The 21,202-nt window shown below is 42.7% G+C and overlaps 1 protein-coding gene across 3 annotated transcripts in view; it reads right to left on the bottom strand.

Annotated features, from left to right (window-relative positions):
- USP7 (ubiquitin specific peptidase 7) overlaps window positions 1–21,202 on the bottom strand; it is a 101,989-nt gene that overhangs the window by 14,947 nt on the left and 65,840 nt on the right. For 2 of the 3 annotated variants that reach the window (XM_081966006.1, XM_081966005.1), the window contains exons 8-20: window positions 19,920–19,974; window positions 18,942–19,022; window positions 18,759–18,849; window positions 17,883–17,965; window positions 15,878–15,987; window positions 13,661–13,817; window positions 12,916–13,060; window positions 10,674–10,804; window positions 7,186–7,320; window positions 6,922–7,023; window positions 5,858–5,996; window positions 3,888–3,980; window positions 3,492–3,559 (exon numbers count right to left, since the gene is read on the bottom strand). In XM_081966006.1, the coding sequence (XP_081822132.1) occupies window positions 3,492–3,559; window positions 3,888–3,980; window positions 5,858–5,996; window positions 6,922–7,023; window positions 7,186–7,320; window positions 10,674–10,804; window positions 12,916–13,060; window positions 13,661–13,817; window positions 15,878–15,987; window positions 17,883–17,965; window positions 18,759–18,849; window positions 18,942–19,022; window positions 19,920–19,974 (1,390 nt within the window). The remainder of the gene's footprint in view (window positions 1–3,491; window positions 3,560–3,887; window positions 3,981–5,857; window positions 5,997–6,921; window positions 7,024–7,185; window positions 7,321–10,673; window positions 10,805–12,915; window positions 13,061–13,660; window positions 13,818–15,877; window positions 15,988–17,882; window positions 17,966–18,758; window positions 18,850–18,941; window positions 19,023–19,919; window positions 19,975–21,202) is intronic. The other variant, XM_081966007.1, reaches the window with a different exon arrangement.

The raw sequence follows: 21,202 nt of genomic DNA, 5'->3' as shown, positions 1-21,202 counted from the left end.
GTGTTCCAGGATAGTGTTCCAGGATCCAATCTGAATCAGTCACCAGAACCAGAGGTTTAGCCCTCTGAGCTTTCGGACTCATGCTGGAGCCCATCTTCAGGGAATTTCTCTTTCTTTTTTTTGAATTAAAGTTTTTTTATTTTTCCCTTTCAAATTCATTCACAAATATACATTCTTATAATTGCTATTTAACATTTGTCTATTGATCATTAGTCTCTATAATTATTTTTACAAATACCATGTTTTTCAGAGTATAAGACGCATCGGAGTATAGAGAGAGAGAGAGAGAGAGAGAGAGAGAGAGAGAGAGAGAGAGAGAGAGAGAGAGAGAGAAATACAGTAGACAGGTAGGGAGAGAGAGAGTAGGTAGGTAGAGGGATAGAGAGAGAGAGAGAGAGAGAGAGGGAGAAATACAGTAGGTAGGTAGGGAGAGAGAGAGAGTGTGTGTAGGTAGGTAGATAGAGGGATAGAGAGAGAAATACAGTAGATAGGGAGGGAGAGAGAGAGTACGTAGGTAGAGGGATAGAGAGAGAGGAAGAAATACAGTAGGTAGGTAGGTAGGGAGAGAGAGAGAGAGAGAGAGAGTGTGTAGGTAGGTAGGTAGAGGGATAGAGAGAGAGAGAGAGAAATACAGTAGATAGGGAAAGAGAGAGAGAAATACAGTAGAGGTAGGGAGAGAGAGTAGGTAGGTAGAGGGATAGATAGAGAGAGAGGGAGAAATACAGTAGGTAGGTAGGGAGAGAGAGAGAGTGTGTAGGTAGGTAGATAGAGGGATAGAGAGAGAAATACAGTAGATAGGGAGGGAGAGAGAGAGTAGGTAGGTAGAGGGATAGAAATACAGTAGGTAGGTAGGTAGGGAGAGAGAGAGAGAGTGTGTGTGTAGGTAGGTAGGTAGAGGGATATATATATATAGAGAGAAATACAGTAGATAGGGAAAGAGAGAGAGAAATACAGTAGACAGGTAGGGAGAGAGAGAGTAGGTAGGTAGAGGGATAGATAGATAGAGAGAGGGAGAAATACAGTAGGTAGGTAGGGGGAGAGAGAGAGTGTGTAGGTAGGTAGATAGAGAGAGAAATACAGTAGATAGGGAGGGAGAGAGAGAGTAGGTAGGTAGAGGGATAGATAGAGAGAGAGGAAGAAATACAGTAGGTAGGGAGAGAGAGAGAGTGTGTGTAGGTAAGTAGATAGAGGGATAGAGAGAGAAATACAGTAGGCAGGTAGGTAGGGAGAGAGAGAGAGAGTAGGTAGGTAGAGGGATAGAAAGAGAGGGAGAAATACAGTAGGTAGGTAGGGAGAGAGTGAGAGAGTGTGTAGGTAGGTAGATAGAGGGATAGAGGGAGAAATACAGTAGGTAGGGAGGGAGAGGGAACTTCTCTTTCTGTGCACACATTCTGGTGAGAAAGACATTCCTGATGATGGGCTCCAAAAAGTTTGGAAGTCAGAAGATGAAACCTCTGGCCGGAGTGACAGACTCAGATTGGATCCAGCAACATTGAATACAGTTTCTAACTCATTGCTGCACTTAAAATTGCACTGGGCTCCCTCTGACCCCCTTTTCAACACGCTCCCTTTTGCTGATGTTGCTGGATGGGGACACTTGAAGGGGGCTTCAGAGCTTTGCTCATTGGTGTCTTGTTGTCTTCCCAAATTTACATGTTTTCCTAAGTCCACACAATAATTGCGTGATTTCAGGAAAACGTGTATGAATTTTAAGAAAATGCTTAATTTGCAAAGTTGTCGGGACAGCATGGCAACCACAACCACTCTGAAACATCTTTTTAGTTTTTGCTCCTCTGTGTTGCAGATCCCTTAACAATTCCCAAGCAGCGAGCATAACAGCACATTGCAACTATTTGCAGTAGAACTATTTATAATTTTTCCAACCTCTAAATAAAAGAGAGAGACTCTTTTATCGCAGATCATTAGCTATTAGTACCCCAAATTTAACCGAAGGTCTGGATGAACAGCTGTATCTCAGTTTGCCCCAGAGGCTTGTAAAATTTGGACACAGCACTTATGATACCTTCAAGGGGAAGGATATAAGGAACTTGAATTTAGCTTGGCATTGCAGTTCCCCTAAAGCAGAGGTGGGGGAACGAGGGCTCCTTTACGACTTGTGGATTTCAACTCCCAGAATTCCTGAGCCAGCATGGGAATTGAAGTCCACAAGTCCTAAAAGGGCCTTCGGTTCCCCAGCCCTGCCTTAAAGCAACACTTTAGCAACCTAGCCGAGTGTTTTACACCAGCTGTAGCTTCCTATCCCACTCCACGGACAGCATAACATTGCAGGACTTGAAATCAATAGTAGGTAAGTTACTAGGGCTAGTCCTAAATGCCAATTTGGAGATAAAATTCCACAAGCAATAATGAAGAGACATCTCCTGTCCACAAGCAGCACTCACAACAAGAGGAGAGCAATAGATACTTAATGATAGAGCTCTTGTTATGTGTTAGCACATTAGTTCTAGACATAAATGACAACTTTTCTAGGGGAGTGTAAAATGTTTTGGATGCAAAACAATTGTTCAGAGTTCGAAGTGGCTATTTCAATTTCACAGGAAGTAGTACAACAGCTGCCTAACCTTACTGGTCTGTGGAGAGGGCAGTGAATACTTCCAGGATGTGGAACTATCAATGGGATTTTTATTATGGTTATAGCCCAGCATTATAAATGAAAGCATTAAAAACAAAAATAAAAACCCCCAGACAAAATAATGTATTTACTATTAGTGGCGGATTAGTGGGCAGTTAAAACCAGCCTAATTCTCTACACAGTGTGACAAAAGTTGGCCACATTCAGAGAAATTACTTTGTGCTGATCTGAAAACAGCAATTTTAGATAAAAGAAATCAATTGAGTCTGCGAATCCAACCTTAGCCATTTTAAGACTTGTGGACTTAAAACATGGCTGGCTGGGGAATTCTGGGAGTTGAAGTCCACAAGTCTTAAATGGCCAAGGTTGGAGAGCCCTGTTATAGAAGGTGTAGTATAGCAGGACATCAGTTGTAGCTTCAGTGGTTTCTTGTCCACAGGGATCTGGAAGTACTGAAATGCTTTCCTGAGGCCACAGCAACTCATTTCAAACTCAAATAATTTGCTACGTCTGATTTTCCCAACAGCCCTAAAACTTCAAATGCACTAATCTCTATGCCAAGTTTTACTACGCAAAATGACCGATTTTTCAAATGAATTGTTACAAGATGCATTTCATTATGCTATTTAAAAAAAAAAAAACTCTCCTTGAAAAAAATTCAAATCGTTGATTGGAACATTATTTGGAAAAACTGCCAAACCTTGCAATTTGATCCAACTAATGAAGACACATTTTAAAGAAATGTGTTCATATTTGGATTGCTTAAAGTTTATTTTGCTGTAAAGACATTCATTCACTCTGACAATATTTCATAACATTCAGCCTATTTTTCCCTCCAAGATAAATGTCGCAAAGAATAATTCTACTTTTAAGGAAAAAGTAAATAAATGGCCCAAACCTCATAGAGGATAAGATTAGATTCTTGGGGAAATCCTGCTCTTTCACACATAACTGGCAGCAAGTCACCTTTGGAGGAAGAACAGAAAAAATATATATACATATTGCAACTTCTGCTTCTATGGAAAAATATTGCATCTAGAAATCACTTTAATTACCTAATGTTGTGGTTTAGCTCAGAGATCAAAACTATAGCTCAAATTAGCTTCTCTCACCTTCACAGATGAGGTCATGTCTGCTATCCTATATTTAACGAGTTCAGACAAATATATAATCTGAAACTACAGAATTCTATTATGCAAAGCATAATATGTGGGGTGGAATATTTTCTTTTTCTTTTGGATTAACACAATTCTTAGGGGACTCCTTAGGAGTGACAAAAACATCCCAAACTTACGTATTTTGCAGGATATAGGTGTGTAGATATGTCCACAATAATTCAAACTTCGTGTCTTTGGATCATACATTTTCAGGAACAGCATCACATCGTCTACAAGAAAGCAAAGACAATTTTCAGAGAAGAACAAAATCTCCATTTGTGCCTGAGCTGATTTTGTATATATCTCAACTGATTATATTTTGTGCAATGTAAAAATATAATAAGAGAAATGTTTGGTATTTAATGATTTGGATTGTTGTTTTATCCTTTTCTCAAGTGATTAATAAATCAGCCATATAGCCAATCTTAATTGTACTTTCGATCAAAGTACAGTACATTTATTCAATCTTAAAAATATTTGTTTAAAACAAATCATGTTGCGACAGACGGAGACAAGAGCCAGGACTAGTCCATTGACTGATCAAAATCCAACTTTTCATATCTTTTCAGTTCATCAGTCTCGGTACTATCATGCAGTTAAATAATCAATTAAAGAATGTCCCTTCCTTCTTTCCTCTCATCTTAAAAGGAAAATAAAACTGGTTTAAGCTTGTTTTTAGGGTTTACACCACACTATTAATCTAGTTCAGGGTCAGCAGGAGAATCCAAGGGGTTGATAAATGGCCGATGATCAAAACAATGATCCAAAGCCATTTGGGGGTCAATCAGAGGGTCGCTATATGGAGCTCTGCACCATCCCCTAGTCCTGAAGGTGATGTGCCTAATGGCAACTACAATTCTTCAGAATCCCCCAACCAGCACGGTGAGATACTATCACCCAGGATTGCATTGCCCAATTACCAGCAAGAGCAGCCATGATTTCAATTTCAAACTTCATGAAGGTGTCAATCAGCAGGAGTTTGAGGACCCTGTCCTAATTCTTGTTTTAAAGGGGCATGAAACTGTTCCCCCGGTGTTCAGGATACATTTGGGAGGTGGGGGTGGGGGGGCTTCAGAGGCTGCCAATCTGGAACTGGGGGTCAAAAGGGGGGGGGGTATCCACAAGGCTCCTTTTGACCCGTATTTCTCAACCACAGCAGTTTAAAATGTGCAGACTTCAATTCCCAAGCCAAATTAAGGATGTATGGACTTTCATCTCCCAGAATTCCCCAGCCAGCATGGCTGACTGGGGAATTCTGGGAGTTGAAGTCCAAGCATGTTAAAGTTGCCCAAGTTAAGAAACGCTGCGTTAGATTTCCTAGGACTTCAATGGATTGGCCAACGTTTCTTTTTGTTAGGACCTCCAGATAACCTGGTTCATCTTAGTTGGGGAAGAAACAATTCATACAAGGAAACCATCATTTTGTTGTGGTCCGCCGGTGGCCTGTGGAGCTGGCAGCAGAGTCGGACAGTGAGGAGGTTGGGGAGGAACATGGGCCACTCCTGGAGTCAGGGGAAGGCTCAGACGGGGGCTCTGCGTCTAAGGCAGAGAGGGGGCCAGGGCCATCTGGGAGTTATGTGCTGCTTCTGGAGCCTCCAGAGTCAGGCATCAGCGAGGCAGAGGAACAGGGGGAAACCTGTTCCCAGTGCGCGCATGCGCAGAGCTGCCAGAAGGCAAGATCAGTTAAGACAAAAAGGGTGACTCGGGAGTAAGGCTTGGAGATGATTGGCAGGGAGCTTCGTTCATTCTGGTCAGTTTACATTCTGAAGCTCTGTTTTGACTCTTTGCTCCGTGTGGCCTTGCCAAACTAATTGCCAATTAGGCCTTTGGCAGCGTTTCAAGGAAGGTAAAGGTGGGTGCTTATCAGCCTTAGCCCGAAAGACTTTGGCAGACTACTGTCGGACTCTTTACAAACTATTTGTGACTCATTATGGGCTGTGAATGAGATCACAGCCTTTAAAATAAAAAGAGGGTTTTGGGGAGTAAGCATGTATTTTTTATCAGGAAGCCTAGGTCAGAATACATTTCATCAATACAAGCAGCTTTGAAATCCTACAATCTAAAATGCTGACTTTTCTATGGAATGGAAGATGGCCGTATTACTCACTTTGGCCTGAAACTTGCAAGTCACGGGACTTACGGTCTTTGTCGAACTTGGGTAATGTTGCTCCCGTAGCAGCCATTTCTGGATCTACTGTTTCAAGGAATATTGTCCATGGGTTTTCATTGTCGCTGAGCTCAATCATCTGTGAGCGATTAATAAAGGAGAAGGAAATAAGCAATAAGTGCAACATAGTCAGAGGAAGGAACAGATAATATTACATATGCATAAGTGAAGAAAAGCAGGTTTAAAGTATTTTTAATAATTCAATGTTGCACTGGATTAGCAGAAACATGGACTCAAAATTTTGCTATAACTTGGGGGAGGACGGCCTTGATTAGCTAGTCTAATGTAGGGCTCTGGATTTTGAATTTTTGTCTTGTCAAGTATTTATATCCTGGCATTCTTCCTAGGTCCAACTACTATTACACCTAAGACGGGACTAGAGCTCACAATCTCCTGATTTCTAGACTTAGCTATATTGGCTCTCAATCTAGAGCATATGTAAATTTAAAATATTATTTAGGTTCCTTGGAATTTTTTTTTTAAAAAATGAACTAATTTTTGTCATGCACTTTTCAAAACAGAATTTTACCTGTGCAAAATGTTATGTATTTATCTTAGACAACTGTGGAATAATGAAGAATATAATAGAATGGAATGGAATAGAATATTTGGAAGGGACCTAGGAGGTCTTCTAGTCCAACCCCCTGCTTAAGCAGGAAACCCTATACCATTTCAGACAAATGGTTATCTAATCTGTTCTTAAAAACTTCCAGTGTTGGAGCATTCACAACTTCTGGAGGCAAGTTGTCCCACTGTCTAATTGTTCTAACTGTCAGGAAATTTCTCCTGAGTTCTACGTTGCTTCTCTCCTTGATTAGTTTCCACCCGTTGCTTCTTGTTCTACCCTCAGGTGCTTTGGAGAATACCTTGACTCCCTCTTCTTTGTGGCAGCCCCTGAGATATTGGAAGACTGCTATCACGTGACCCCTAGAATAAGTGAAATGAACTCATTTGGAATCGGACAAGATTTCAGAAGTCATATTTCCTCTCTGATGTGCACTCACAGTTTTATTGCCATCAGCTTCATTGTCTAACATGGCCGGTCTTTTCGTCCCATTGCTTCGCGCTTGCATCGGCCACAACCGTATCTGATCTTGCGGGAAGCCCTACAAATTTTTTTAAAAAGCAAACAAACATGCTGACTGGAAAAATATAAGTCATTACGAGATCACTGTCAGGTTTTCAATGCCCAAATGATAAAATTATTCTATGCAAAAAAAAAAAAGAGGTCAGGGACTAAACCGCTACCTCCTCCTGCAAACGCTCACCATTGTTTGGGAAAGATTTTGAACAAATTCTGTCAGTGTGGAATTCTTCAAGACTTTGAACACTGTGTACTTCACTTTTTCTTCATCGTACATGTCATTGCCTTGATGGCCACAGAACTGGTCCTCTGTTACTATCTGAAATTACACAAGCATTGGGTTAGTGCAGAGGTCCGCAAACTTGGCGACTTTAAGACTTGTGGATTTCAACTCCCAGGATTCTCCAGCCAACATAATTTATTCTCTTGTAATCCATATCGCTTCTCGGCCTTTTGGCTAAGATCAAGTGTAGTATCTTGTAATCCCTTCCTCTGCAAATCTCTCTACTTAGATCAGAGGCCTTCAAACTTGGCAACTTTAAGACTTGTGAACTTAAAACTCCCAGAATTCTCCAGCCAGCATAACTTATTCTCTTATAATCCCTTCCTCGGCAATCTCTCCACTTAGATCAGAGGTCTTCAAACTTGGCAACTTTAAGACTTGTGGACTTCAACTCCCAGGATTCTCCAGCCAGCTCTGGAGAAGATGGGCACTTTAGAAGTCGAACATTTGTGCTCTAGCTTCTAGTTTCTCTCAACTATTTTTTTTGGGGGGGGGAGGGAGGGATACTACAATCTAACTCTGAAATGGTCTGATTATTACAGAACTAACACCTTTTGTGAACTTCTGCTTAGCAGGGCATACAGATAGTCCTCAAATTACAACCGTTTTAGTGACAGTTCAAAGTTACAACGGCACAAGTGACTTATCAGTCCATTCCGCTGAATGTAACTTGAGTTACATGCCTGTTTAGTTAAGCCATCATAAACAACCTTTAAGAGCACAATTTTTCAAATACAGTTGTTCGGCACACTATATATATTGCATGGTATCAGTTTTTAAGAAAACAGTTGAAATCTAAGGGCAAGAAGTATGCTGCTGATAGTGTGCTGATCAATTGTATTTGAAAAATAGGTTCTTTAAAGGTTGTTTATGATGGCTTAATTAAACAGGCATGTAACTCAGTTACGTTCAGCAGAATTGACTGAAACCAGGTTATGACTTACGACGGTTTTTCATACATGACCATTGCAGCCTTCCCCCATAGTCATGTGATCAAAATTCAGATGCTAGGCAACTGGTTCATATTTATGACCATTCCATGTGTCCCGGGGTCCTTTTGAGACCTTCTGACCAGCCCAATCAATAGGGAAGCCAGAGTCAGTTAACAATTGTCTTACTAACTTAACTACAGTGATTTACTTAACAGACGTGGCAAGAAAGGTCGTAAAATGGGGGCGAAACTCACTTTAAAAATATCTCACTTAGCAACACAAATTTTGACCTCAAATGTGGTCATACGTCGAGGACTACCTGTAATCTCTGAAAACTGCCTGGCAGGTGCAAATGAATTGGGGCCGCCCTCTGCAGGCATTTGCAACACCTGGACACAAGGGGGCTCCCTGAGGCAGGCAGAAAGAGGCAAGGTAGACTCTGCCTTTCAAGTCCAACCGCCACCATCCTCCATAACTGGAAAGGAAAAGGATTCTGTCTCAAACTAACTAATGCGCAGCAAAAACATTTCGTGCAGAAAACATCAACTTTACTAATGGGCATGAGAGCTTTCCTGTCTCCTCTTGATATTAGGCCATCGTTGGCGAACTTACTTCTCCTCCCACAGTATCTACAATGAGAGGAACTTTACTATTACCTATCAAGTATTGATTGAAACACATCAAGTAGCTTTAACTCTCCCCGTTGACCCAGTCTTAGTTCGATATTAACTATGTTCCCCTTAGCATCAAATGCATGTGGAGGAGAGCTACATGTATTAAGGGCAATTATGAGTGCAAATAAACGTTTCTGTCCCTGTGGCTGAGGAGAGGTGGAGACCTTTGATCACATACTCCTTTGATGTTCCTTTTACAGAGATTTTCAGAAAAAAACATATCTTTCCAATAATGGCTAGGTATCCTGGCCATTCCGACACTGCTTATCTCCAATGGCTGCTTAAGGACAAACAGTCCGAAATTACAGCGCAGGTGGCCAGATTCTGCACAGCAGCCCTGGGGATTTGTCCGAAACACTTGTTAAAACCCACCAAAGCTATTTTATACAAGAAATGCAGCAAAACTTTTGCCCTGCTTTTTCCTTTCCCTTTTAGTATTAAACTGAATACAGGCCTCACAGTTTATGGCTTGTGATTTTAGTACAGTTAGACCAGTGTTTCTCAAACTTGGCGACTTTAAGTCCTGTGGACTTCAACTCGCTGGGGAATTCTGGGAGTTGAAGTCCACAGGACTTAAAGTCGCCAATTTTGAGAAACACTGAGTTAGACCATGCACAATTGACAGACTGGATTTTATCTGTTATTTATTCTTTTATTCTAGAATTTTTATTTGTTCCGGTCTCTGGTTGTAAAAAATAAATAAATTCTGAAATACTGTAAACATAAAAGAAAAAACAATACAGCCCAGATGCTTAGTTTCTACCGTAGGAAAATATTCAACTGACTAGATAGCCTAGGAGAGGAGACAGCAATCAAACCGCATAAAGTCTGCCTTTAGATTTGCTGCTCTCCATAGGCCAGCTGGAGAGAAGAAAAGCTGTAGAACACCAACGTGGATAAAGATAAGAGCTGGTACTGCTCGAGGTACCACCACAATTGAGCCCAACATTTCTGTGGCTAAGTGAGACATTTGTTAAGTGAATTTTGCCCCATTTTATGACCTTTCTTGACATCATTGTGAAGTGAAACGTTGCATTTGTTAAGAGTTGCTGGATTCCCCATTGACTTTGCTTGTCAGAAGGTCGCAAAAGGGGGCCATATGATCCCAGAACACTGCAACCATCATAACCGGTTGTTGAGCATGTGAATTTTGATCGTGTGACTACAGGGATACTGCAATGATTGTGTGAAAAACCGCAAATCACTTTTTTTTCAGTGGCATTGTAACACTGAACTGTCGCTAAATGAATTGTTGTAAGTCAAGGAAGTGGTTCCTTGGCACTCAACTGCTTTGAAACTCATTGAATTTGGTGCGCAACACCTTTTGACGTGAAAATTCTGTCCATCATTTGTTTGGTACTCAAGACATAAGCTAGAACATGTCAGTATCAGCTGCCTTGTGACTCACCACATTATTCCTTGATGTGCCACTCACATCATTTTTGGTACTCCTTGAACCTCCCAGAACCAATTAACAATGACCACCGAGTTACCACTGTACATCAAATCAACTTCCATGGCTTATATTTAAGTCTTAAGGCAGGGGTGTCCAAAGTTGGGAACTTTAAGACTTGTGGACTTCAACTCCCAGAATTCCCCAGCCAGCATGGCTGGCTGGGGAATTCTGGGAGTTGAAGTCCACAAGTCTTAAAGTTCCCAACTTTGGACACCCCTGTCTTAAGGGGAGAACCTGCCCCGCATCACAAAGAGAAAGAGGTCCAACGAAGGGAAAATGAGCAGAAACGACATAGAATATCCAAGGCAGCTTCTTCTCCAAACTCACCTGTACTTGCATATAGAGATGGGCTTCTTGCCTCTCCTTTCTCTTTTGGGCCTCTATTCTTTTTTCTTCCTGCAATCGTTCCACCAGCTGCTGGGGAATATCATGATCTGTGACTGCTTGCAAAACCTCACCTGCAAGAGATACAACGTTGGCATTAGGGGAGCAGAACAAAACAGCCAATGACTTGTGGATGGTCAATTGGCCCATCCATTAATCCATCCGTCGTATCTGAGGGACTGCCTCTCACGAAACGTATCTATGCAACCCATCAGGTCCAGGAAGACGGGAAGAGCTGGTCAACTTATATTCTAAAGCACTAGAAGGCAAGACAAGAAACAATGGATGGAAACCAATCAAGGAGAGAAGCAATCTAGAACTAAGGAAAAATTTCCTGACAATGAGAATAATCAACCAGTGGAAGGACTTCCGTCCAGGAGTTGTGGGTACCCCAATACTGGGGGTTTTCACGAAGAGGCTGGACAGTCATTTGTCCAGATGTTTTCTGCTTGGGCAGGGGTTTGGACTGGAAGACCCCCCAAGGTCCCTTCCAAATCATTTATTCTGTTATTCTGAATGTGGCAGGCACTGTCCAAGAAGGAATGTCATCTGATGGGACACAGAAGAGGAGACCTCTTCTGCTCCAGCATCCATCCTCTGAAATATTCTCTTAGCAGTCCTCTCTCCCCAGTCCTGGTCTTTTGGAAGAGCCTAAAAGCTTGGCTCTGTTCCTTGGCCTGGGCCCGGACAATGGTCTGCCACATTGGGGGTGGATGATGGGTAGAGAGGATTCTCCCCCAGGCTGTCCATCATCTTGGTTCTTTTAATCTTTTAAATTGTTTTTAAAGCTTTTAACACTTTTTATAAAATTGTAAGTTGCCCGGCCTTGCTGTATTAGTGAGTTGGGTGCACAGAGATTAATTAATTAGGTCAGGGGTGTCCAAACTTGAGAGCTTTAAGACTTGTGGACTTCAATTCCCAGAATTCCCCAGCCAGCATGGCTGGCTGGGGAATTCTGGGAGTTGAAGTCCACAAGTCTTAAAGTTCTCAAGTTTGGACACCCCTGAATTAGGTGAACAAGGGGCCTGATTCCTGCCTAAGCTACCTTTGTATGTTCTTCAAGACAGCGGAATTCATTAGTCTTTCTTTCATAATACAAACTGTATCGCAACGGAGGGAATGTTGGCAATCCTTTCAAGTCAGTTTTCTATCAGAAATGATGAACTCATTTGCATTGGTGGACTGCTAGAAAGAACGTTAGTATTTGAAATGTCACTCTTCCAGTTAACACTATTTATTTATACAGTTAGCAATCTTTTAAACACTACGATACAACATTCCTTTGCAATGTCAAGCTTCTTAACCACATGATTTCTTAACAGCTGTCTGGACTGCAGATTCCACGAAGTACTGCCCAAACTGACATCAGGAAGACTGCTAAGCACAAGTCATCCTTTTTTTACAACAGAGGATACAAATTATTGCATCTCTGAAGGTCAGCATTTTCTTCAGTGGGATTTTAGAAATGTTTCTGTACTCTGTTTGCCACATACGTTATTTGTGCATGTCTTCATCTGAAGAGAGAGAGATAAATTTAAAACAACAAGCAGAGCTTCAGATAAATTCATTCTGGATCCTTGAGCTGCCAATAGCTTAAGCTTTATACTTATTGTTTAGAAGCAGTTGATTTTGATTTCAGCTTTTTCTATTGCTCTAAAATGAAGCGCATTTTTAGAGCCAAATTTTAAATTTCAAACCCTTGCATTATGAAATATTCCAAACGGTAGGATTTGCTATAGAAAACATGGTCAGTTTGATCCTCCAGATCTTCTGGCTGGGGAATTCTGGGAGTTGAAGTCCACAGGACTTAAAGTCGCCAAGTTTGAGAAACACTGATCCAGATGGAGACCATATGATATCTAGCAGTTTTTTCCCCCCAAATCCCTATTTGAAAGTTGAGTGGCCAGGAATCAGGCTTCTTAAAAACTCTTCCTTTTTCACAAAAAGAAACCTTGCAGATACCACCTTAAGAAATATACTTTAAGTAATTAGAGAAACAATTAACACTCTTCTTATAATTGTAAACCTCATTTGCCTTCCCTTCATTTCAACATCACGGTTTTTGCAAGCGTGGTCTCATAAGTGCAAAATGTGAGACGGCTGTTAAATACAGCACGGAGAAAAACAACATCCAGGCCTGTTTTACATTTCAGCAGTCTGCAGAGAAGAGGACTGGTGCACCTACTTAGTTTTGACTCCCTGATATAAACCAACATGTATGCGTTGGTACAGTGCCGCACAGATAGGTCATCATCATGGCCTCCATAGTTATGCTCAATTGCTTCTTCTTTTGTACATCTAGATACAACGTCATCATCAAATTTACACCACTGTGAAAATAAAACAATGAATTTAAAAACTGCAGCATGCAGACATGATTCAATACGACGTTCATGTTCTAAATTTTAGAAACTTAAACTTATTCTAATTTTATCTAAGAACTGCAAATTGCCTTGTAGCAAGCAGACCAAACTATGTCGCTCAGAACTGACAAGTCTCAAGATTGACAACCAGGGCTGATTCTAGACTGTACAAGTCAAGGAAAGTCCCAGAAGTGATTCAGTTCCTCCTTCCTTGTTCCTTTGTACTGGAACTGTTTCAAATCCCTCTTGCATGTTAAACGTAGCATACAGAAAGAAGACTGCATGGCTATTTCTTTAAAAAAAACTTAATGTCTAGCATATTAAAAATATTTGGTGTAGCAGAACTTAAATAGAAACTATAATTATTCAAGTTATGCAAACAGTTTTCCCTCCAGGCATCTGATAAAAAAGACTAATAACTTTTCTAAACTCTCAGTTAACCTTCCACAATTTCCAAGACATTATATCTGGGGGGAAAGTATATCATTCCTGATGCTAAAATTGTTAACAGGTGCTTCATTTAAAGGATTTCCAGTTAAATACCTGATGGGTTTTTCTGTGACTTACTTTTCCATCCCCCTTTGGGTTCAAGTAAACAACATAATGCCCCCCATGGTTGTCACCACTGTGGACAAGCACTGCGTGAAGAATATAATTTGCAGCATCTTTAGGATCAGTTTTTTGCAAGAATTCATCCAGAGGCAACTGATCTGGAAATTCAAACCTTTCACAAGGATAGAAAAAAAAAAGAATTACATGGGTTTGGAAATGCATGCAGTAATCAAGTTTTGTGCAACACATAAGTGCATCGTCTTTGAGAGATCAGTTGCATTGCTAGGTTTCTTATTAAGTATAGGTCCCAGACAATTTTATCTCTTTACTGAAGAATGTTTGTGCTGTCTATGATTGTTTGTTAAGTGCCTGGAGTTGTAAAAGAGGGAGGGAGGGAGGGAGGGAAGAAGGAAGGGAGGGAGAGAGGGAAGAAAGAAGGGAGGAAGGATGGATGGAGGAACGAAGGAAGAAGGGGCACAGAGAGGGAGAATTAGTAGAAGTTATCCTGTTGCAGGTTCTGAAATCAGCCTGCCAAATGCAGAAAAAAAAATCAGCGTTATCTTTTCCCCATCTTCCCAATTCCATGAAGATTGAAGTTAGAATGTATTTGCAGCAATCTCATCAATTTTAGTTGCAAAAGCTAAAGAGTCTACAAAGGAAGGTGACTATTTCTCCATCATTTACCAAAAGGACAGAACACGGAGAGGAATGTTGCCTTTTGGCAACTCACCTCACTAGCCCACCTCTGGTTTTATTTATTTATCTATCAATTGCCCATGGTTCTCTCAACTCTACTTGGTGAAGACAGAGATTGCCTATGAGCGAAAGCGTTTATGGACAGCATGAGGGCTCTTCTTAAAAACTAGGGTGGGGGTGGGGGGGTCCCATCAGCAGTCCCATCCCTGAAGTTTCCTGCTTGGTACAAAAAGCTCAAGATAGGGCAGCTCTGAAGACTGTGAGGTTTGTTGTCCCAAAGGTGCTTTTTCAGGAGGCAACGGGACTTCCTTGTTTTTTTTCCCTTTGAAGAGGTTTTGCTTCCCATCCAAGAAGCTTCTTCAGCTCTGATGGTGGGGGAATGGAAGGACTGATACTCCTTGCAGACATCTAGTCATTTGCATCCTTTCCCACACCCATTTGCACCACTCGGGTGACCCTGAGGACACAGAAAAGCCTCCAGGTCACCTTAACGACTCTGCTAAATGGATGCAAAAGACCGGCTCTCTGCAAGGAGTATAAATCCTTCCATCCCCCACCATCCTGTCAGAGTTGAAGAAGCTTCTTGGGTGAGAAGCGTGAAGTCTTCAAAGAAAAACCAGCAAGTCCAGTGGCCTCTTGAAAAAGCACCTTTGGGACAACCATGACCTGGATGATAGAGAATCTACACCAGGGGTGTCCAAACTTTTTGCGAGGAGGGCCAGATTTGGTGAGGTGAAAATGTGTGGGGCCGATCATTCAGCCCGACATTCTTTGAACCCTTAACATTAAATGCGAATTGATTACCATATTTTTCGGAGTATAAGACGCACCAAGATTTTGAAGAGGCAAATTAAAAAAAAAAGTTTTTGCACTTTCCCAAAAATGGCCCATTTTTCGTGAAAATGGGCCTTTTTTTTAAAGGGCATGAATAGCCCTTAAGAGGCTTCTGGAGTGCTCCTAGGGGCTGGGGGGGGGGGGCAAAGTTGAGCAAAAAATGGCCTGTTTTTTGCTCATTTATGCCCTCCACAGCCCCTAGGAGCACTCTGAAAACCTCCTAAAGGCTACGCACAGTCATTTTGGTGAAGGGGGCAGAGAGGAGGCAAAAAATGCTGTATTCAGTGTATAAGATGCACCCAGATTTTTAGCCTCTTTTTTGAGGGGAAAAAGATGCATCTTTATACTCCGAAAAATATGGTATTTTATGAAAGACTAAACAAATAACTCCGGTGGGGAGAAGAGGCTGCGGGCCGCTTGAAATTTGAAAAAGGGCCGCATTTGGCCCCCGGGCCGCACTTTGGACATGCCTGATCTACACAGACATCTGAGGCGTGTTATAACGCAAGCAAGATCCCAGGATTCCAGTTAGCTCAAAGTGAACTATTTGGTGTTATGCATTGCTGCTCCCTAGGCAACCAGGAGCCAGGCCTCTGACATGCAGCAACCAGCTATGGTGCAAAGTTATCCTCATCTATTCAGTGGCAATTGAAGCATACACAGACTCATTAGAATCCTAAGGGCCACTCATAAATATATTACCTGTCGTTTATTTTGATGTTCTGGTCCGTTTGGGGATCGTACATGAAACGCATGAGCTGTAGGTGCAGCACCGGTGGCAATGTTAGGAATTTTACCCCTTTTTCTGCCTCCTGAGTGTTGAACAGAGAGAGAGAGACACAAATGCACAATTGAGTTACACGCCACCCACTGAAAAACTGGTTTTCAACCAGAACGGCGAAGTGGGCCCCCAGTTTGCCACAATACAACTTTAGTGACCGTTCAAAGTTAACAACCACACTGGAAAAAGTGACATGACTGTGCTTCTCACTTATGACCGCTGCAGCATCCCCACGGTCACTGGTTCCTATTGATGACCGTTGCTGTGTCCTGGGGTCGTGTGATCCCCTTTTGGGCTTGGAGGGTGCGGGTAGGTGGGTGGGTCAATTCTGACAGTAACTAGTAACTAATCATTCCATCCCTCCCCCTGTCCTTCCAGTCAGAACTGATGAAGCTTCTTGGATGAGAAGCAAAACACCTTCTTCCTCAAGGGAGAAAAACATAGACCAGTTGCCTTTTCAGACAACCATGACCTGTACGGACTGAGAATCTCCCACAGACATTCAGCCGTGAGCTGTCACCCCCCCATCCCCCCCCCCCAGGCCTTGGGGGAAGGTTCAGCTCCTGATGGCCTTTCTGGAAGTTAAAGGGTATTTGGCAAGATTGCCAGGGGTGGGGACAGTGGTGGGTTCTGGCAGAGACTACTGCCGATTTGCTCAGGGGTGCGCTTGATGCATGCTATGCACGCATGCGCAGTATAACTAAAATTGCTCTGCGCATGCGCAGAAGCAAAAAACAAGATGGCGGTGCCTATGGCGCTACCCGGGGCACCAGTTCGGGGGCGTGGCAGGCCTGGGTCGCTGCTGGTTCCAGCGACCCAGGCCGCCATTTTACTACCGGTTCACCTGAACCAGTCCGAACCCACCACTGGGTGGGGAGACCATGACTGTCAAGTCATCTAACTAGCTTTGCATCTAAGGCAGGACTAGAACTCGCAGCCTCCCAGTTTTTAGCCTGGTCTCTTGTACTACAGCAGATGTTGTATTCAGCGGGTTCTGAGTAGTTCTGGAGAACCGGTAGCGGAGGTTTTGCGTGGTTCGGAGAACCAGTAAATCCCACCTCTGGCTGGCCCCGTCCCCATCTATTCTCTGCCTCCCGAGTCCCAGCTGATTGGGAGGGAATGGGGATTTTGCAGTGTCCTTCCCCTGCCACGCCCACAGAACCGGTAGTAAATATTTTTGAATCCCACCACTGTACTACAGGTTATGACCACAATTCAGCTCAACATTTCTGTTGCTAAGTGAGACATGTGAGTGAATCCCCCTCCCCCCTTTACCATCTTTCTTTCCACAGTTGTTACCATATTTTTGGACTGTAAGACGCACCAGAGAGTATAAGACGCACCAATATTTTGAAGAGGTAATTAAAACAAAAAGGGTTTTGCACTCTGCAGGCCTCCCAAACCCTCTGCACGCCTCGTTTTTTGCAAAAAAAGAAAGAAAAAGGGGAGGGGGCATGCAGAGCTTGAGGAGGCTTGTAGAGTGCTCCTGGGGGCTGGGGAGAGGGGCAAAAGCAGTCCGTTTTCTGCTCGTTTTTGCCCTCCCCAGCCCCCAGGAGCACTTTGCAAGCCTCCCAAACCTTCTGCACCTCCGTTTTTGCAAAGGGGGCGGGGTTTCAGTAGGCCAAAAATGCTGCACTCAGTGTATAAGACACACCCAGATTTTCACCCTCTTTTTTTGGGGGGGGGAAAAGGTGTGTCTTATACTCTGAAAAATACGGTATCTTGGCTTCTAGATTTGGGCTTCTACTCCTATGCTTGTTCTTGGGGTTGTTGGTTGTGCTATTGTATGTCACCCAGAGATGTCTTTTCTGGGGTAGCACCGTTAATAAACAAACACACTTCAATACCCAAACATGCTGCTTTGGCAAGTTACGTTTCTCTGGCACCTTTTGCAATTGCACAGAGCTAGTTGAAGGCTGAACGTACCTGCAAGCCATGTTCCCCTGCATCGTATTTATTGTCTCCGTCCAGCTGCTCCACTGCAACATAATCTATGAAAGACTCAAAGACTGAAAGAGACAAGGAAGAAGGGCTTTAGGTATAAACCCCGTATTAAAAATGTATGAAACATTTCAGTGGGCACGACTCTTTTCCCTCCCTCCCAAAGGAACCAAAGTATTCCGGAACTAAATAAAGTAGGGAGCTAGTTTCCAATAATACAAATCAGACACGGAGTTTCTTAGGAGAAAGATTCAGGAGTCCTGGGTGCACTCTGAGTTTGGTTGTTTGCTTGCACACAGGGGGCAAACCAGAAGTGGTATCCTGCCAGGTCTTACCGCTTTGGGTGAACTACTACAGCAGTGTTTCTCAAACTTGGCGACTTTAAGTCCTGTGGACATCAACTCCCAGAATCCCCCAGCCAGCATAGCTGGCTGGGGAATTCTGGGAGTTGAAGTCCACAGGACTTAAAGTCGCCAAGTTTGAGAAACACTGTGCTACAGGCTCTGCCCGTCTGGCCCCATGACCTTTGCGAACATTTGCAAACCGGTAGCAAAGGTAAGTGAATCCCACCACTGGAGCAAACCCCCCTCTCTTCTACACTGATGATGTCACCTAGCTAATGAAACATCTGCAAGGAAACCACCAAGCTCAGACAGCATTAAGGACACCACACTTCTCCCCTGAGCGTAACCCTGACCCCATCATCCTCATCCTCATCACTGATGATGTTACTTAATGGGGTAATGAAATGTCTCCAAGCAAACAACCAGAGAACAGTAAAGGATTCCACAGTTCAACCCTATATATTCTCTTCCCTCGATAGGCACGTGATTTCTTACTTAAGAGGACACACATACTTACTATTTTTCTTTCCTTTTATGCTAAGTTGAATATCATAATAATCCTCTATTCGTTCAGATCGATAGTCGACGTGTTTGCACTGGATATAGGACTGCAAATAAAAACGAGGCAGTGAGATATCAAGACAGGTGAACAATGCGGCCATTTGTGTGTCCCCCTCCCCTCCCCAAGTTCAACACATACCACCATCTTCCCTCTGAACAATTTAGGGATGGTGCCTTCGACGCAGGTGCCTTTCATTTTGTTTTCCACATTATCAAGCAACTGAAGAAAAAACAACAGAACGCCTGGATTAGTAATGAGCAGCCATTAGAATTTTATCGTGTCGGACAACCCAGGAGGGAGGAAAGGGAGGAGGGAGGGGGGCTCGGCTATCTCTCATGCAGGCCCAGCCAGGTAATTATTTGGTTTTCGTCTTAAAAGTCCGATTACAGGTTCTGAAGACCTCAGAATGGCAACTTTTCAATTTAAGAAAGGCATAGACGTCGATTAGTTTAAGTTTAGTTTACTTTATTGTCATTGCACATGCTACAACAAAATTAAATTATCGGTGAGAAAGCAAATTTACGCGGTCCTTCAGATCTTTCCCTAATCAAATGGGTTGCCCCCCACTTGGTCGAAGAAAAGCTTTCTTTGAGCCAAACTTCACTCCAAGTGACCTCATAACTATTTCCATATAGTTCCCTTGGTAACAATATGGAAATGTTTGCCAGTCTTTTTTATTTCAGGGGGTGGGGGTCTAACTTGTATCGTCCCAGTCTAATTTGTATTTCTCAGAGGTCTCTCATCCAAATATTAACTTAAGCTTCTTGGGATCAGCGGAAATGCTATCTTCTGCTAGGATTGTAAAAACCTGAGCTGCCTTAGGCCCATCAAACTCTACAAACCAGCAAAAGGCCTGTTTTTCAGGTGCTGGGACCACTTTTGCTTTTGAGTGACATGCCGGAGTCTGCACCTTAAAAAGAAGGTGAAGCCAGGGTTAAGAAAATGGACGGGGTCAAGACAAAATTTAAAATCCATCCATCCAACGGAACCGGAATTAAGTCTATATTAATAAAAGCAGACACTTAATGTGATTATTCCTTATGCAGAGGCTGAATGAAGGACGGGACTCTCAATCTGAATACTGCTGAGTGAAAATAGAAGAGAAACAATACGTACCACTCGACACAATTCCTGAACGTCATGTTGCATGAAGCTGTCTAAAGTCTCCCATCTTTTAAAAACAAAACAAAAGAAAAAGCGCCACTTATAAAATGCTCACATTTGAAAGCAACCCAGAAGCATCAAATATATCTGACTCGGTGCACCCAAAAAAAAAAAAAAAAAAGACATATTAAAATGAGATTAGCTATGAAACCTTTGGGAATTCAGTTAATCTCTTAATGAATCATCAAAGGCTGCATTTTGCGCTGCTCTGAATGGCTGCTGGTCATGTGGACACACACTTTTCTTTCCATTGGAAAGAAAATCACAATGGTAGCTTAACCTCACACACCAAGGAGGCCGGGCAGCTGCCCCAATGGGGCATTAAATGAAAGAAGAAAGTGATCTAGCAAAACAAGCGTGCTGCAATAAACATAAAAGGCAAAGGTTGGTCCATGATGCGAAATAAAACCGAAGGAACATAAAACAGTGGACCACAAACCAGAGTCTGTATGAATCTTGCGAATATTCTACATGAAAACACTTGGCACAATCTCCTATGACGGCACGCGTTGCAGACTGGTTTAGTTTAAGAATCAGACCACAATTCTGCTGAAGGAATTTTAGGAAGTTCTGGGAAATATTCTGTCTTCAACATGAGGTCGCATGTAGAGTGTTGGGATCTCTTCCATCAAGCAAGGACATCCACAGCCGAGGGGAAAAGGCTGCACATGGCTACAATCCCTTGGCTATAAGAACGTCCGAAACCCCAAGTTCATTGTTAGTTTAAACAGGGGTGGCGAATCGTGGTGCTTTTATGCTCCCAGAATGATGGTCCTTTTATGACCTGTGGACTTCAGTTCCCAGAAGTCCTGAGCTTTCTGGGAACTGAAGTCCACAGGTCATAAAAGGACCATCATTCCACGCCCCTGCTTTAAAGTAATGAATGCCAACTTCTTCCCCCTGTGAATCAGGCCTGCTCCTTTCTGCCTTCAGGTGATGCTCAAGAACGACGGGATATTGGTAGCAGACTGCTAAGGGCTTCGAATGAAAGAATTTCATTGTTTTAAGGTGCACCAAAACTAACTTAAATTAGTCACCTCCATCAGGCCCCAGGGCACAGCCACATTTATTCAGTGCCAGAGCGCGCTAGATGCTGCACCTAAGCAGCGCTGCGATGTTTAGTTGATTAAAAGAGGTTTAATTGTTGTGATTAAGCACACGCCTCCCAATTATGCCAGCAAGCATTTTTTTGGACAAATAAAACAACAACATTGTTTCTGCCCCGTATGCAAGTT

Source organism: Natrix helvetica (genome assembly GCF_964273705.1).
Source record: "Natrix helvetica genome assembly, chromosome: 13".
Lineage (NCBI taxonomy): Eukaryota > Metazoa > Chordata > Lepidosauria > Squamata > Natricidae > Natrix > Natrix helvetica.
The sequence above is the reverse complement of the archived record's forward strand: the minus strand, read 5'-3'. Positions and strand labels throughout refer to the sequence as shown.